We start from the raw sequence: 16,904 nt of genomic DNA on the forward strand, positions 1-16,904 counted from the left end.
AGTTGGAGAACATTTCAACATTCTGACCTTTAAGGTGGCTGTCCTTGGAGAAAAATGCTCTGCTCCTCCAACTTTTACATGGTTTCCCTCCTTTACGTGTTTGTGGGTAATTGTAACTTTTTAGTTTAGATAAGAGGTGACACGATAGAAGTATATAAAATAATGCATGGAGAAGGTGGAGAGAGAAAAGTTTTTATTCCTCTCTCAACACTCAAAACTCATGGCAGGGATTGTCAACAACCGAAGTGGCTTTAAAAGAGTCTTAGGCAAATTCATGGAAGATAGCCCTAAATATGGCTAGTACAGTGTTTTTCAACCTTTTTTGGGCAAGGGCACACTTGTTTTATGAAAAAAATCACGAGGCACACCACCATTAGAAAATGTTAAAAAAATTAACTCTGTGCCTATATTGACTATATATAAAGTAATTCTCTTGAATAGGAATCAAATAAACACAAATTTTCCCACGGCACACCAGGCAACATCCCGCGGCACACTAGTGTGCCACGGAACAGTGGTTGAAAAACACTGGGCTAGTAGCCATTGTGACTATGCTCTGGCTCTCCAGTAGGAGGCAGTGGTGCTTCTGAACACCCTCTCCCGTTCCCCATGTGGCAAGGAGCAGATATTAGGGTTGTGCGGTTCAGACTCTTGGGATTAGCTAAACATGCGATCCCATTAAGAAGAAGGAGGTGGGATGATTGTGATGTTTGCCACCTTTGATCTTGGAAGCCATGTGACTGCACCTGATTAACACTAAGCAGCAGCTGCACCCCAGAGGAAGTGCAACCTGTCTTTGAATCCAGTCCTGCCAGGGGAAGGGTTGGTCAGTGTTATTATGGAGCACCCAAAGGCTCCGTTTTTAGTAACCTTCAATTTCCTTGGTTTGTTTTAAAAATGGCCAGGAACGTGCTTGCCAACACGGCAGTTTCTGAAATCCAGGAATGTGTGTGTGTGTGTGTGTTTGTGTATCATCTCTGGGTGGTGTGGACCTGCCCTGGCCAGGCTCTGGTGAGTCCGGAGGGGTTTGACTCTGGCATTTGGGGAACACAAGACTGGAATTAGTTGTGGGTTTTTCTACTTGTGGCCGGGAAGCAGGCAGCCGCTACTGCAAAAGGGGCAGCTGCTGGTGCCAGTTTTTTTTCTGTCCCATTTCCCAAAAGGAGCTGCTTCTACCGCCTGCTTTGCCGCATGATCAAGGGGTCCAGGAGGGGGCTGTGAATTCCTGGTGAAAGCCAGGGGGCTGCAGTGGGGTGGGATGTCAGCCGAGCCACCCAGCCTTTGCATAAGATAAAGAAATGACCTCTCTGTCTGGACAGGTCCCAATCCCTCCTTAGAAGCAGGGTGGCCTCTGTGGCAGGTGCTGGGTGGGCAAAGCCGGAGCCTCTACAAGTGCACCGGTGGTGTCAGGCGGAGTGTGCAGGAGGGGGTGTGGCGGGCCTCTTCTTTCCACACCTTGCTCTCCGCAAACGCTGGTGCACATTCCACAGCAGCGCTCCAGGCAGGAGCTGGCTTGTCGGCCAGCCAGGGAGCTGGAATCCTGCCCCTGCAGGCATAGAATCCTGCTGCTCCGCCTTTGCGCACGAGCCCCCTCCCCCCGCTACACCTTTTGTGTGCGCAAGGCAGCTTGTCATTGCCCTGTCATTCATAGAGCTGCTCACAGATTTGGACAGCTGGGCTGGAGTGGGAGTGCAAGGCTGGGCCCCCACAGCATTCACAGTGGAAACTGTTGCTATTATTTAACCTGAGCCTGCCTCCCAGCATCTGAACCCCGTCAGCAGGTTGCGGCTCTTAGGGTGGCCTCGTTTGGCCTCCTGCAGGCCAGACTCTGGGTGGGTCACAGTTGTGGACTGCCAAATGTTGCTAGACTGGAGCTGCCATAATCCCTGGACATTGGCCGTGCTGGCTGAGGGCTGGTGGGAGCTGGGAGTCCTGACAGCATCTCAAGAGCCACGGATGCACCCCCAACGTCTGGTTTAACTCTTCCTAGTAGCTATTTCCACGTTTCCCGGCCTTTGCTGTTCCTTTTCTGCCCACAGTTTGTTGCCATATAACACCTGGCACCCACCAGATCACTTTTTGACGTGCTTCCAAGATCATATTGTATGTGTTGCACCAGCTCCATTAAAAGGGACCCAGCTGGACTCTCCCTCGTGACGCTGTCCTGGGAAAGTGACAATGGGGCTGTCTTGGTATTGAGCCCTTCGCAGGGTCAGCCATATCTGAACCCCAGCCGTTTGGAAGAGGCTCCAAGGCAGAGTCGTTCTTTTTGCAACCCCTGTTGGACGTGGGTTCAAAGCGCAGTGAGAGGGGAGATTGCTGTGTGACAGCAAAGTATGTTTCAATGGGGTTGATTTCCTGCTCAGTCTGTGAGATCACTGTGAATCTTCCCTCTCCCCATCAGTTCTCTCATTTTCTTTCAGGGTGTATGATCTGCCTGGGCCAGTCGACCTTCCTTCGGTTCAACCACCCGGCTGAGGCAAAGTGGATGAAAAGCATGATTCCCAGCGTGGGGCGAAGCCCTGCTCCCCAGCATGGGCTCACAGCAGGTAGGAGAATTTCAAGGGCGAGATCCAGGAGGCACAGCACAGCCCCCCATCCCTGCAGTCACTTGGAATAGCCACGTGGCCCTTTGCCCCTGATGTTCCCTTGGCCTTCGTAACCATGGGGTTGTTGGGGGGTTGAGTACCCCCAGCTCCCTGTCTAGGGATATTATGTCTGGGGTGGGGGAACCTCTGCTGTTGTGCCGTGGTTTGGAATTCCTGCCGCTCCTTGTGAAATGTGAGGCCCTTCTTTGGGTGCCTCCTCCATGAGAGGTCTGGAGGGTGGCAACACGAGAACGGGCCTTTTCTGCAGTAGCCCCCTGTCTGTGGAATGTTTCCCCCCAGGAAGTTCACCTGGTGTCTTCATTATACACCTTTAGGCGCATGGCAAAAACATTGCCTTGGCCGATTGACATCCAGTGTCCTTTTAAAAGGTGTTGAGGAGGGTGGCGTTATCCGATTGCTTTTGTTTTTATTATGTATTTTGTGTTTTTATATTGTGAGCTTATGTTGTAACCCCACTGAGACCTGTGGGTATATAGAAATTTAATATGCAAATTTATACAAATTTAATTAATGATGATGATGATGTCTCAGCTGCCGATGCAGAACTTGGTGACTTGAGTCCAGAGAATTTGATAAGCCTTGATTTTGGGAAAAAGTTTCCCACCCGCAGAAGTTGAGCATGGCTCACAGGCAACATGTGTGGGGTTAGGGAGCTGCAGTAGTTGCAGAAGCAGTGGGGTGGGAGCAGGAGCAGTGGAGGAGGGGCAAGAGCTCCCCCAGCCCACCTTGCCTTTCTCTCCACAGAGGCCCAGAGCCTTCTGAACGGCAACCAAGATACGGCAAAGGCTTCCCGGCACAGCCACAGCGCCCTGGTCAGCTCCATCGAGCGGGACTTGCAGGACATCATGGATTCCCTTGTGTTGGAGGAGGAAGGCAGCACCCCTAGGCAGCTTCCCAGCAGCCGCGGCAACGCTCCGTCGCCAGACTCCTCCGTCGTGAATGGCAGGGGCGGGCGCTACCTGCTGTCCCCTCCCCAGAGCCCTGGCGCCATGTCTGTGGGATCCAGCTACGAAAACACCTCCCCGCCCTTCTCTCCCCTCTCCTCTCCCGCAAGCAGCAGCAGCTGCGCCAGCCACTCGCCTGGCACCCAGGACCAGGGCCCTGCCCTGCCTCCGGTGGTGCCCGTTCGCTCCTCTAGTTTCAACCACACCATGCTGACTCCTCACGGCGGGGCCAGCCTGGACCTGCCGAGCACCACCGGAGGCCCGAACCCAACACGGGGGCCGGGGAGCCCGCGGATGGCTCGGAGGGCCACACAGGAGAGTCCCCGGAGCCCCACGCCCAGCCGCAGGGCCCGGCCCTCGGGGGAGAACCCCCGCCCGGGCCCACGCAGCTCCCCTCCACCGGCATTGCCTGCCGGCCTGAGCGAGAGCCTGCCGGGCAGCCCTCGGGTGCAGCCACCCACTAGCCCACGCCTGGCCCCCAAATTCCAGTCGCCCTCCACCCTACGGACCAAGGCCACGGCTCTGCAGGAGAGGCCTCCCAGCCCTTTCCGGGAAGTGCGGGACACGCCTGCTGGCACCTCCCGCCAAGGGCTGGGGAAAGGCTTCCCGCCAGCTGAGCCTGCAGGGTTTGTACCCCTCAGCCAGTCGAGCCGGGCGCTGCAGCCCCCCGAGAGCCCCCGACTCAGCCGGCGGCCTCTGGAGAGCATGCGGGAACTGCCTCCTCTCAGCCCCGCCTTGTCCCGCCGGGCAGTGTCGCCAGCCCCTCACGGCGGCCCCCCAGTGCAGGCCAAGGCCGGCGAGGCCCCCTGTGGCTGGCGGAGGGAGCCTCCCGAGGACCTTGTGTCGGCCTCTTTCTCCTGTCTGCGGGGGCGCAGCCCCTCACCCACCCTGCTCGCCAGGGATCCTGGCCAACGCAAGCCCAGCTACGCAACTGGCCTGAGCCCCGCCTACAGCCTGGGCTCCCTGACCTCGGCCTCCCCACGCCAGAGCCCCCGCCTGCACCGGAAGTTGTCTGGGGGGCTGGAGCTGACGCCGGGGCCCCTGCGGGAGCGCAAGCACAGCATCTCGGAGCTCAGCGGCGACGAGGGGGAGCTGAGGGAATACCATCGCTGGCAGCGGCAGGAGCGGCTCCGGGAACAGGAGATGGAGCGGCTGGTGAGTTGGGCCACCTGCTCAGGCAGCCGGCACAAGGGGGGGGGGTCCGGGGGTGTCTCTGAGGTGGGTGGGCTGCGGTGAGAGGGAAACAGCCCCCTTCCCCCCTTTGCCAGTGTTAGAAATTAGCCAGGCGCCTGGCATGTTTTGCGACTTGCACAGGACCTATTGCAACCAGATACCAGGTTGGCGACTGACATCTTTCTGGCCTTTCCAGCTTTCTTGAGCAGCTTGGGAGAAGGGCTTGTATACTGTATTTCTATTCCACTTTTTTCTCTAAGGAGTACATGGTTCACCCCCCCCCCCAATCAGTTAATTCCTACAACACTGTGAGGTAGGTTAAGAGGCTGTGACTGACTCCAGGGTCACCCAGTGAGCTTTGTGACTGAGTGGGGATTTGAACCCTGATCTCCCAGGTCTTAGTCTGAAACTCTAACCATTAGACCACACTGGCTTACTACAATACTTCTGCTAGGGGGCAGTAGAATTACGTAGGTAAATAAATAAGGCGAAGGCAAAACGACACATAAAGAATGATCTGAAGCATTTTTCTTAAGGTCGGCGGTTCGAATCCCCGCGACGGGGTGAGCTCCCGTTGCTCGGTCCCAGCTCCTGCCAACCTAGCAGTTCGAAAGCATGTCAAAGTGCAAGTAGATAAATAGGTACCACTCTGGTTGGAAGGTAAACGGCGTTTCCGTGAGCTGCTCTGGTTCGCCAGAAGCGGCGTTGTCATGCTGGCCACATGACCCGGAAGCTGTACGCCAGCTCCTTCGACCAGTAATGTGAGATGAGTGCCGCAACCCCAGAGTCGGACACGACTGGACCTAATGGTCAGGGGTCCCTTTACCTTTACCTTTAAACCGCTTCCAGATTTTTTTTCTTTAAAATAAAAAGCGGTAGAGAAATGAAATGAATAGTATTAATATTTTTTCAAAAATTCAGCACCGTTGTGGCAGCTGTGGCCTAGGTTTAAGGTTGTATATCTGAGTTTCTAACACTAGATGTGGAATGAATGAGGGGATCCTGGGCAAGCCGAAGGAATAACCATTCCCCAGAGAGAAGGGAAGGCTGGGGGCTGCCCTGCCAGGATTGTTAGGGATCTTAAGCTAAATACATGCATTTCCTTGCAACCAACAACTAGGTGTGCTAATTGTTTGAGGGGGGTGGGGGTGGAAGTCAATTATATTTCTGGAATTTCCAGCTTCACACATGCCAAACCTTGAGTTTCTGTTACCAAGGGGTGTTATCGGGGGAGTGGGCAAAATCAGCCTATGTGTCAGGCAGGTAGCAAAGTGGTGGCAGAAATAGCTGCGTGGAACCGTTTCTGTACAAAGCGCAGGGGATTTCAGACCCCTTTGCAAGAGTGTCTGCCTGGGGAACTGAGGCAGGAATGTATGGGTTGTGGTCCCCTGCAGAAGAACAACAAGCTTTATTCCCAAGGCACACCTGGCTCTGTGATGAGGGGTGAGGTGGAGCTGTGAATGGGGGGAGTCGGCTTGTAACCCCCAGGCCTGAAACGGTGCAGTCTCTGGGATTTTCCCGTGCAGCCCAGACTGAGCATGCACCATTCCTTTTCTTGGCTTTGTTTTATGCTCTGCCTGCCTGGAGTTAACTCTTGCGGTTCCTATCTGGTGATAAGCAACTCCTAACCAAACGTTTGGATGCTGCCCGGATCCCATCACGGACCCCAGTGCTCCCCGGGAATGGCACAGAAGGGGCCCCAATGCACTCTGATGGAAGAAAGCATTTCTTCATGCAGAGCGTGCGACGAACCTCCACTTCAGGCTCTCCCCTCGTTACTAAGTGAATTTTTAATCAGGTGTTCTGGGTCAAATTACAATGCACCCCACCTGTCCCTCTGAGGTCCGTCTGTTATTTCAATCCCCTTTTATCTATAATCTGGGGATCCCTTAGTAACGGGAGTTTTCCTGTCCAGTGGCCGTGGCCGGTTATATCCTCTGCTCAGGGCTTCAGGGGTTAACCTCTCCTTTGCCTACAGTTTGGGGTCTCTCCTTATTAGATCCCCTCACTATATCAGTTAGCTAAGCCCTCTTAGCAACTCTGTGGCAATACCAGGGTTTCCGCCCGCTAGCCCCTCCTGAGGGAACTCCAAGACACAAACTATCACCCTGCAGGTTAGTTTTGTCCTTTCCCTGAGTTCACCTCCTCAAGAGCCTATTTAACTCGCTGGACCAAATGAACGATGATATTTTCTTAGCTCAACAATAAGAGGTCTTTATTTCTTACATAACATAACGGTTTCAGTAATGGTTCATAAGCTTAGTTTCATAACAGTGTAAACTCTTTCTTTCAGCAACATATACACATCTTCAACGATCCTAACCTAACCTGGCCCCACGCCCTCCTTCTTCCAGTCACCACTCTCTCCTCACACTAACGGCTGCTCCCTCCTTTTAAAGAGCGGAAGGTCCCGCCTCCCGAGGGGTATCTGCCACTCAAACTGGGGTGCCCATTAACTCCTAAAACACCGTGGGTTTCTGAACATCCCTTAACTTAGATCTGATTCGTTACACTCTGATGGAAGAAAGCATTTCTTCATGCAGAGCGCAGTTAAACAATGGAACTCCGTTCCCCCAGGAGGCAATGATAGTCACCAACCTAGATGGCCTTAAAAGAGGATTAGACAAATTCGTGGTTACGAATGGCTACTAGCCATGGTGGCTGTGCTTTGCCTCCACAGTTGGAAGAAGCTTCTGAATGCCAGTTGCTGGAAACGGCAGGAGGAAAGAGCGCTCTTGTGTTCAAATTCTGCTTGCGGAATCGCAGGCATCTGGTTGGCCACTGTGAGAACAGGATACTCCATTGGCTGGATCCAGCAAGGCTGTCCTTGTGTCCTTAACTGTTGACTCTGGGTGGGACCCGCCCTGGCAGAGCTAACACCAGGGCGGGGCGCTTTGTGTGCCTGGTCCTCTGCCCTGCCTCTGAGCCCAGCTGCACCACACGGCTGCTAGCCAGAGTAACTCTGCAGCCTTTTCCCCCAGCTGGGCCCGGGTCTCTGCCTGGCTCAGGCTTGTGGAGTGTGCCACCTTGGGCTGCTGTGCCAGCCCCCACCCACAACCAGCTGCACCCTGCAGGCTGCCCGTTGTCTCGCCAGTGGCTGGGCACTGACTCACAACTGCTTGTTTGCACAGCTTGTGTGATTCACAGAGGAGGAATAGGCTGGCGGGAAGGTGGGGGGGGGGAGGTGGAGAGGCTGTTGCTGCTGGGCCCGCACCCTGCCATTAGCCTGGTCACGTGCCGGGGTATGCGGGGAGCGTTTTTTGGTTCTCGACTTTTGTTAAAGGAGGCTAGAGGTGTTTGTGTTCCTTGCCTGTGAGAGGCCTGGAGGGATGTGTCTGTGAGATGTTGATGAGTGTCACCCTGGACTTCACAGTGAGTACCGTAAGCCTGTGTGCATGTTGGCACACTGCTCCCCTCTCCATCTCATTTGGCACAGCCGAAGCAGCGGCATGGGTGGGGATTAATTGGGGGGTGTTCTCCCAGGACAGAATTTGCTTTGATCTCTTGTAGAAGGGGGGGGGGCTGGGAGAGATGAGCGTCGGGGGTTGCCCACGAAAGCCTGCTCTAGTCCTGGTGAAGCTTAGCTTGGCACAGGGTCCTGTGTGTTCCCACCACGACCCAGTTGGGCTGCATACAAGCTAAAATGGGGGTGCTCTTCTCAGCAGTGGGAGGGAGACTTGGATTTCACTGAGTCCTAGAGGGAAAGTTGCAAAGCTTTTTCTTGGCAGTTTCTGGCGCTTCCCTGGTATCCCTGCGGTCTCTCTTTCTCCCCCCCCCCCTTGCCCCCACCCACAACGCCTCTGCTGTCTTTCATTGGTTAGCAGCTGACCTGGACACCTGTGCAGGAGTGAAAAGGCACATAGGCAAGTGAGGCCCTTCTCCCAGTGGGGTGGGTGAGGCCCAAGGGTGCCAAGCTGCTCCTGCCTGCTGGTGGCTGGCTTCTCTCTCTGCCAGTTCTAAAGGGCACCTGTTGTAGCCCCGTTGAGGTGGCCCAGCCTTGAGTCAAGGTGTATCAGGCTCCTCAAGGGGACGTACTCTGAAAGCACACCTGTGGAGCCTTCAGAACCCTATGATGTGGCTCCTTGCACGAGAGCAGGAGAAAGGCTTTCTTTCCCCAGGGGCAGCTGCTGCCATTGTGCAGGCAGCTCCGTAGGGAAGTTTCCTGGGCCCTCCCTGCTCCGACCATCTTCTTGCTTGGGGAGGCTCTTTCAATTTCCTTGGACTCCTGTTTTAGGTAGCTGCTGGCTTTATTGTTCCATTCGCTGAATCAGATGTTTGTTTGCTTGCTTGAATTTGTTTTATATACCTTCAGCCTTCCCCCATATAGCAGGACAGTATACAATTTGATATATACCATCATTCTCTCTCTCTCTCTCTCTCTCTCTCTCTCTCACACACACACACACACACACACACATATATGATCATTAAAATGACTGGCTGCTCAAGAAAACAGATGCATGGGTCTGTTGGAATAAAAAGATCTTCACGAGGCACCTGAAAGTCAAAAGTAAAGGTGCCTGCATGGGAGGAGCAGTGACATATAATTCCCAACTGCTGGGGGAGGCCAGTCGGGCATCTGTAGTATGCGGTGGGGGGTGGGCAGGGGCGCAGATAGCTGCTAGCGCTTCTCTGAAAGATCTCTGCAATAGGGCTCAGATAGAAGGGCTCATAGAAGCCTTAATTTTCAAATTGCATTTATGCCAGATAAATATTGTAAGCTGCTGCGTGCAGTGGCGTAGGGAACCGCTTTGCTGCCCGGAGTGGCAAATGCGGGGGCACCCCCCGGGGGGGCAGGGCGCCGCTCCCTAGTGCGCATGCACGCACGGCCTGACGTCACAACGCATGTGCAGCATCCAGGGTGGAGTGCACATGTGCGGACATGCGCAGTCCACCCAAGATGTTGAGCGCGAGCGGCTGGCACTGTCTTTGCTTACGGAAGCAGCTGCACGATAAGACAGTAAACAGGTTGGGCGAAAACACGAAATGCCACGTTCTCACTTTTCCCTTGTGAAAAGGCTGGGGAAAGCCAGTGGTTAGGGAACCAGCCAACCACAAGAGCCGAGAAGTTGGAGGGAGCCTGGGTGGGGTGGGGTGGTGTAGGGTCAGCTGTGGCTCCTTCCAGAGCACCGAAAGTCTTGGGATGCTCTGGGATGCCGATACTGATAGCTTTCCTTTCACCCCTCTGCCCTTTGCTTAGGAGCGGCAGCGGCTGGAGACCATCCTGAGCCTGTGTGCCGAATACACTCATAGCGATGGCGATCCGGGCCAGGAGCACAGCACCTTCCCCAGCGCTACTGCCGAGGGCGCTGGCCAGCCGGGAAGGAGGCCCTCCAAGGGCTCCATCAGTCTTGGACGAGCGAAGGAGCAGCTGGTGGGAACCCTGGGCCTGCGGGAGAGGGAGAGCTTGGAGCGCTCGGATGAGGACCACCTGAAGGAGGAAAGCAGCAGCACTGAGAGTGCTGGCCAGGAGGTGAGAGGGCCATGCTTGGTGCTGGGAGGATGAGGAGGAGCATAAGGGACTGCCCTGGGTGGAGTGCTCCTTTGCTCCCCAATCTGGCACCTTCCACCCATTTTTTGGAATACAGCTGCCATCTTCCCTGACCAGGCTGGCTGGGGCTGATGGGAGTTGGAGTCCCACAACAGGTTGGGGGCAGCTGACTTGGCATGTACTTGGTATGCCTCGGTAGGCTCAGAGGAGAGAGTGGCCTGTGCATTCTTTAATCTCCTTGGGGAGAAGAGTTACCGCATTTTTCACTACATAGGACACACCGGACCATAGGGCGCACCTCGTTTTTAGAGGAGGAAACAAGAAAAAAAAATATTTTTCTGGCTTTCCTCCTCTAAAAGCCCTGTTTTTTTGAGGATCAGCTAAAAGTTTTGCAGCTTTTTTTGCAAAGGGAAAAGCCCTGGTTTTTTTGAGGATCAGCTAAAAGTTTTGCAGCTTCAACATAGCGATGTAATGCAAAGAATGAGGGGAGAATTAATAACCCCCCTTTCAAGGTTTCCTTGATGCAACTAGTCTGAGGATACCAATATGACAATCCTTTATGTTCTTCTTATTAAATTCTCTATGGTTTTAAAGACCCGAGAGAAGCATTCTCTCCCTTTCTCTTTAAACATGTCAGCTTAAGCTTTGCATGCAGCAGGAAGGCCTAGTCATCAAGGACACATGAGGTTTTCTTGCATCAGCTTTATTTTGTGCCTGGTGTCAAATTAGGCTACCCTCTTTGCTGATTTTCCAAACCTTCCGCAGCACGAAGAGCCGCCCAGCACCAAAGCCAGCCAGGAGGCGGCTCTGTTGGAGGAGGAGCGCACCAGGGTCCTGGCCACCGTCGATCAGCTGAAGAGCCGAGCTAAGGAGCTGGAGCAGCAGCTGCAGGAAACAGCCCGGGAGGTTAGGCAGGGATGAGGGCAAAGGGTAGGGCTCCTTCCTCTTGGCTGTACCCCATTTGGTCATGCTGGTGGGCAGGGCACACCCCAGGAGGGGCCCAGCCCTAGACTTCATTCATGAATGAAGAGTTGCTGGAGCTCAGGGAGGCCTCTAATTCACCCCCCACCTCCCGATGGCTCCTCCTGCAGAGAGAGGCCTGGAGGCGGGCCCTGAGTCTTGGCATGATGGGGCCCCTTTTCTCTCGCGCAGGCGGAGATGGAGCGGGCCCTCCTGCAAGGCGAGCGGGAGGCCGAGCTGATCCAGCTGCAGCAGGAGCAGAAGGCAGTGCAGCAGTTGCAGGAGCGTATGTCTGGTCTGGACGCCGCCATCCACCGGGACAAGGTAAATGGCTGGCACCCGAGGCCTCTTGGCTGCCCTAGTGCCACCCGGCCACCCTTCTTCTTTGGGGAGGCACAACCAGGCCACGTGTGGCCCTCGGCTTGGGCTGGCCCTGCTCCGCCCAGCTTGGCTGCTCTGTTCCTCACCCCCCCCCCCCGCCCCCAAGGATGCTACTCCGAGGGGAACTGGGTTGCAAAAGGTGCCCTGGCACTTTCCCTCGCCGCTCTGCTGGGTTTTCAAGCCGAGGTGACTCGCTTGGGAGCTGAACTTGGGGCGGTTCCTCTTGGTGCTTTGTGGCAAGCTGGAAAACCGCTTGTGGGGCTCCAGAGGGGAGCCCTCTTTTTTCCAAGCTTTGGTGTCTGAGGTGTCTCTTCTCAAGCCAGGCAGTGCTGTTTGCATCCACCTCCCTGGTGCTGCTCAAGGCTGGGCCCTTCCTTGCCCCAATTCATCTTTCCAGATCAGAGGCATTAAGAAGATATTTGCCTGCGAGGCAGGCAGCTCCAGACCAGCACCTTGGCTGGCTGGGGATGGAAGCAAGTTGCCACTGGGACCCGATTCCCACCGTGCCCCTGGACTCCCTGGCATTTAGCCTCCCAGGTGCTTGTTTTGGGGCTGCCAATTCCCAGCCTTTCTCAAACCTTTGCTCCCGCAGGGAGCCTAAGGGACGCACACACCTTGCGAAGCACTGCCACTAACCCCCCCGCCTCGCACTAACCAGCTCTAACCCTCTCTCCGTTCTCTCTCTCTCTCTCTCTCTCTTTCTCTCTCTGACTCTGATTGCTTGGATGCCTGCCTGCCTGCATCTTGCTGGTGGGTCACCCTAACTGAGACAGTGAGGCGGAGCATGGCTGAAGCCCCAAAGACAGCAGGAGGAGGAGGAGGAGGAGGAGGGAGGGTCTATTGCATGTGTACAGACATCCCACCCAATCGGAGGCTGCCTGGCAGGGACACGGCTCCAGGGCCTAGCCTTGGCACCTCCTGGGGAGCTGGGGGGGCTGAGGGGGCTTGGGTGCCTTGAAGGAGCTCTGCAGTGCCCTCCCTCTCCCCCATGCGGGTGCCCATCCCAGCTGCCCGCCAACAGGCAGGGTGCTCCAGCCTCTTCATCACTTTAGTCTAGCTGCGGGGGAACTTGCAGGTTTGTTAAGGAAACGGATTTCGATGCACAACTTCTGATGCTGTTGAAGGCGGGCTCAGGGCTTGCTGTTCTGTTTCCCGGTGTGTAGGCCTCCCCAGCTTGGGATTATTCCTTAAGGACAGTGGAGAACCACCCAGTCCGCTGCTGGCACACTAAATTCACTATAAAAAACTCAGGGCGACGTGGAGTCTTTGAGGGCTGTGCAAGTGATCTCATTTCAAGGGGTCGTGAGGGCCAAAGCCGGGGGGGGGGATCAATACAGCACAGGACAGTCTGTGTGGATGGAGTGGCAAGGCATGACGCCTAGGCAAGCTGACCCAGAATTGAAAAGTGGCAGCTGACACTCACACCCACCCACCCTGAGATTCTGCCCCAAGGAAAACTGGGTGATACGTTCTATTGGTTTTTTATTTTGCCCCACGTATTCTGCTGACTGCCCCTCTGCAGGGCACATGAGCGCCCCTGGCCCCCTCCACCTAGTCGCCTTTCAAACCTCTACATCACAAGCGTCAGAAGCCTCCTTTCCTTTCCTCAACCTTGCGCCCAGAGCTGAAATCTGTGCCCCAGGGCAGATAAAGCTGCATTGGCAGAGCAGCCCAAGCCCCAAAGGGCTGCCATTCTGCACCGAGGAAAGCTCAGTTCTGCAGTTTGTATAAATTGAACGCATGTGCACCTTTTCTATCATCCTGTATAATTTATTAGTCCACATTTGGTATTTCTCAAAACCAATCCTGGGTTTTCTGCTTATGGGGCGGGGCCTGGATGCCCCATAAGCCCCAATCTCTTGGGAATCTGCACCAGCCTCTCTTCCCTCTTGACTACGGAGGCTTTGGCTGCATCTTTCTGCAGTCATAAGGGGATAGAAACCTTAAAAAAAAAACAGCTCCAAAATATAAGCTGAGATTGTCCCTTGTGTGCCTCTGCCACATTCTGTGGACTCCTGTGAAGTCAGATCCGGCATGCAGCCTTGGCCACAGGTGGCAAGGTGCTTGCTGCCCCCAGTGTGGGCCTGGTGCCTCTCTCCTGCTGCCAACTCACTCACTGACATGTACCCCAAAGTGCCCAGAGGCCCCCAGGAAACAGTGCTGCACTAACTCCAGAAAGGCATGAGCCTAGTTTTGTGTCTCAAACATAGCAAAGCTTGTGTGTCATGAGTCAACTCGGGGATGGCTGGGATGGGGCTGGAGGGAGGGTGTGTGTCTCATCCTGAAAATACCCATTTCCTGGACTCTTGAGTATCTCTAGAGAGCCAGTGTGGTGTAGTGGTTAAGAGTGGTAGACTCGTAATCTGGTGAACCGGGTTCGCGTCTCCACTCCTCCACATGCAGCTGCTGGGTGACCTTGGGCTAGTCACACTTCTCTGAAGTCTCTCAGCCCCACTCACCTCACAGAGTATCAGTTGTGGGGGAGGAAAGGGAAAGGAGAATGTTAGCTGCTTTGAGACTCCTTTGGGTAGTGATAAAGCGGGATATCAAATCCAAACTCTTCTTTGCGACAGCTGACATGGTGAACTCTTCTGGGCAGGCCAGTAATTGGCCGGAGGCGACTTGTGGGTGGCCAAGCCTGCCCTTTGGGCACATGGTGACTTGAGACGCAAGGCTGAGGTTCCCAGTAGCTTCCTGGTAACCCTGTTAGAGTTTGAGCCCCCTTGCTAACCTCTTGCCCCCTTGCTTTGCATGGCCTGCTCTTGAGAAGTGTGTTTTCTCTTTCTCTCTCTCTCTCTCTCTCTTCCGTGTGTGTTGTTTTCTCCCGGATTCAGGAGAGGGCAAAGGTTGATGCTGAAAGGAAGGAACTTGAGCGACTGCGGGCACTGTACTCTGAGCTCAAGCACCAGCTTGATAACTGCCCTGAGTCAATGAGGGAGCAGTTGCAGGACCAGATGCAAAGGGTCAGTGTCTCCTCCCTTGCCCCCCACCATCTCCCCGCCTGCAGCCGGGGTCAGCGCCTGGCCGAGGGTAAGCATGGCAGGCTGGCTTGGGTTGGTGGGGCACAACTCAGCAGGGCCTGGCGCCCTGGCAGCTCTCTTCTTGGGAGGACGGCTTTTCCGGAAGAGGGAGCTCAGATCATGGGTGGGGGCACTCCTCTCCTGGAGCCCTCTTTGCGGAGCATGAAGGGGCTAAGACTGGAATGAAGCTGAGCCCGTCCTGGCAGGGAGCAAGGGTGGCCAAGTCCTTGCAGCTCCTCAAGAAACCCACCCTACACCCCTTTCTCATGGCTCCTGCTGGCACCAGAGGAATCTCCGGGAGGCTGCCAGCTCCTTCCTCCATTGAATGCCCCCCCAGCTACTTTCCTCCTTGAACTGTTTTGCTGGTTACGTGTCCTTTTGATTAAAAAAGAGCTCGCCTTACCCCATTTGGTATTTTGTTTTTGCAAGGGTTTGCTTGCAGAGGAGAGGCAGAACAGCCCTGTCCTTCAGGTTGCCTCTGCTGGCTCTGCAGCCTTTGGACCCTTGTCCCACCTGCCCAGTGACCCTCTGGAAGGCTTGGACTGGATGCACATAGAAGGTCCTAAGGTCCAATCCCCAGCAGCATCTCCAGGAGAAAAAACCCCTGGAAATCCTTGCTGAGCTAGATGGACCAATGTTCCTTCACCCCGCCCAAGCCACCCGCTTTTCCCGAGTCCCAGATGAGCCGCTGTGTCCCTGCTGCAGGAAGCGGAGGCCCTGGAGACGGAGACGAAGCTGTTTGAGGACCTGGAGTTCCAGCACCTGGAGAAGGAGAGCCGCCTGGAGGAGGAACGCGAGATGCTCAGCCAGCAGCTCCTGCACAGCAAAGCCGAGAGCCACCGCAGCGTGGCACGGAGGAAGGTGGGTGGGCGAGAGCGGAGAAGGAAGCCCTTTGAGCTGAGGGGTGGGGTGGGACTGGCCACGTGACACTTGCTCAGCCCCCAACCCCGCTCTTTCCATGTCCCTGCAGGAACGCCTGGCAGCGCTGGAGAGTCAAGCCAACCAGATCAGGCTGCAGGCTGCTCAGGAGGCTGACCGGCTGGGCAAGGAGAAAGCCACCACCTTGCAGATGCTACAGAAGGTACTGCCTGGCAAGGAGGGCATCTGACAGAGCTGGGCGAGGCATTGCAGGCAGGGCAGGGCCACCTGGAGTGGGGCTTCTGTCCTGCCAGAACCAGTTGGGGGAAGGTTAGGTGGGACCGGGTCTGTTGACATAAGGGAGGGCACGGCTCTCCCTTTGGCACTGTGCCATAGGGGAGAGGGAGCTGGAGGCTGGGTGGTATGGCTGGAAACACCCCAACAAGCTTCTCCCTTTTCCTTCCCTGTGGTAGGAGAAGGAGACCCTCCTTACGCTAGAGAGACGGTACCGGGTGCTGACTGGTGGCTCCGGCTTCCCCAAGGCCTCTGCAGCTCTGCGAGAGGTAAAAGGACCTCTGTGGGTGCCCAGGTTCTGCGGGTGGGGGTGGGTGGGCTTCAGCAAAGCCCCGAGGGTGCAGGCTTTTGCAGCCTCTTGAACTTGCAGTGGGAAGTGAGCCCTTGCCTTGGCAGCGCTTGTTTCTCCCACCTTACCCTGCTAACAGCACAGAGTTCGATGGCAATCTCTCCTTACTAAGGAAGGAGGCTGAGAGGGAGGAGAAGAGGCAAACCCTGCCCAGGAAAGCTTGGTGTGCTGGGACCTCATGTCCAGAGCTGCTGCTCCAGCCAGCCTCCCATAGTCCAAGATAGTTGTTATTATCTCCCATTATTGAGATTTTCCAGGTCCATTAAAAATAGGACTGTTCCAGTCCAGGGCGTGCTGCAATTTTCAGCCTTCAAATTCCAAAAATGAAGGGTGCTAAAATGTTGTATTGGGAACTCGAAACATATTTCATTTAGTTTTGCTTGGTTAGTAAAATGTGTGTAAAATCACATAGAAATAGTTAAAAATGATTGCCAAGTACTTGCAGTTATATTATTATTATTATTATTATTATTATTATTATTATTATTAGGCATTCTGTCATTTTTCAGAGGGTAAAATTAAAATTCTTTGGTTTTCCGAAAGCAGTTCATGTGCTTCTTCATCAAACTTGGACTTGCCAAGCTAAATGTTGTCCAATCACGAAAATAATAGCAGATTTGAATTCCTCACACCCAAAAAACATATTTTTAAGACCCTTCACTGAAGAAATTTGCAAACATTAATTTTCAGCCCCTAAAATGGCACCTCCTGTGATCCACTCATGCCCTGCTTGGAGACATCTTTGTTGGCCTCTTGTGAGAACAGGATGCTGGACTAGATCAGCCCCTTTGGACTGACCCAGCTGCTGCAGGGCTTATAGTTTTA

General features: G+C 54.7%; 1 protein-coding gene across 17 annotated transcripts in view; it reads left to right on the top strand.

The window, feature by feature from the left end:
* Positions 1 to 16,904, top strand: part of PHLDB1 (pleckstrin homology like domain family B member 1) — a 43,299-nt gene that overhangs the window by 15,269 nt on the left and 11,126 nt on the right. For 14 of the 17 annotated variants that reach the window (XM_033171330.1, XM_033171339.1, XM_033171326.1 and 11 more), the window contains 9 exons: positions 2,424 to 2,549; positions 3,354 to 4,708; positions 9,927 to 10,199; positions 10,983 to 11,123; positions 11,370 to 11,501; positions 14,393 to 14,521; positions 15,284 to 15,439; positions 15,549 to 15,659; positions 15,910 to 15,999. In XM_033171330.1, coding sequence (XP_033027221.1) covers positions 2,424 to 2,549; positions 3,354 to 4,708; positions 9,927 to 10,199; positions 10,983 to 11,123; positions 11,370 to 11,501; positions 14,393 to 14,521; positions 15,284 to 15,439; positions 15,549 to 15,659; positions 15,910 to 15,999 — 2,513 coding nt within the window. The remainder of the gene's footprint in view (positions 1 to 2,423; positions 2,550 to 3,353; positions 4,709 to 9,926; positions 10,200 to 10,982; positions 11,124 to 11,369; positions 11,502 to 14,392; positions 14,522 to 15,283; positions 15,440 to 15,548; positions 15,660 to 15,909; positions 16,000 to 16,904) is intronic. The other 3 variants (XM_033171329.1, XM_033171337.1, XM_033171338.1) reach the window with 1 other exon arrangement.

This window comes from Lacerta agilis, chromosome 15 (genome assembly GCF_009819535.1).
Source record: "Lacerta agilis isolate rLacAgi1 chromosome 15, rLacAgi1.pri, whole genome shotgun sequence".
NCBI classification, from domain to species: domain Eukaryota; kingdom Metazoa; phylum Chordata; class Lepidosauria; order Squamata; family Lacertidae; genus Lacerta; species Lacerta agilis.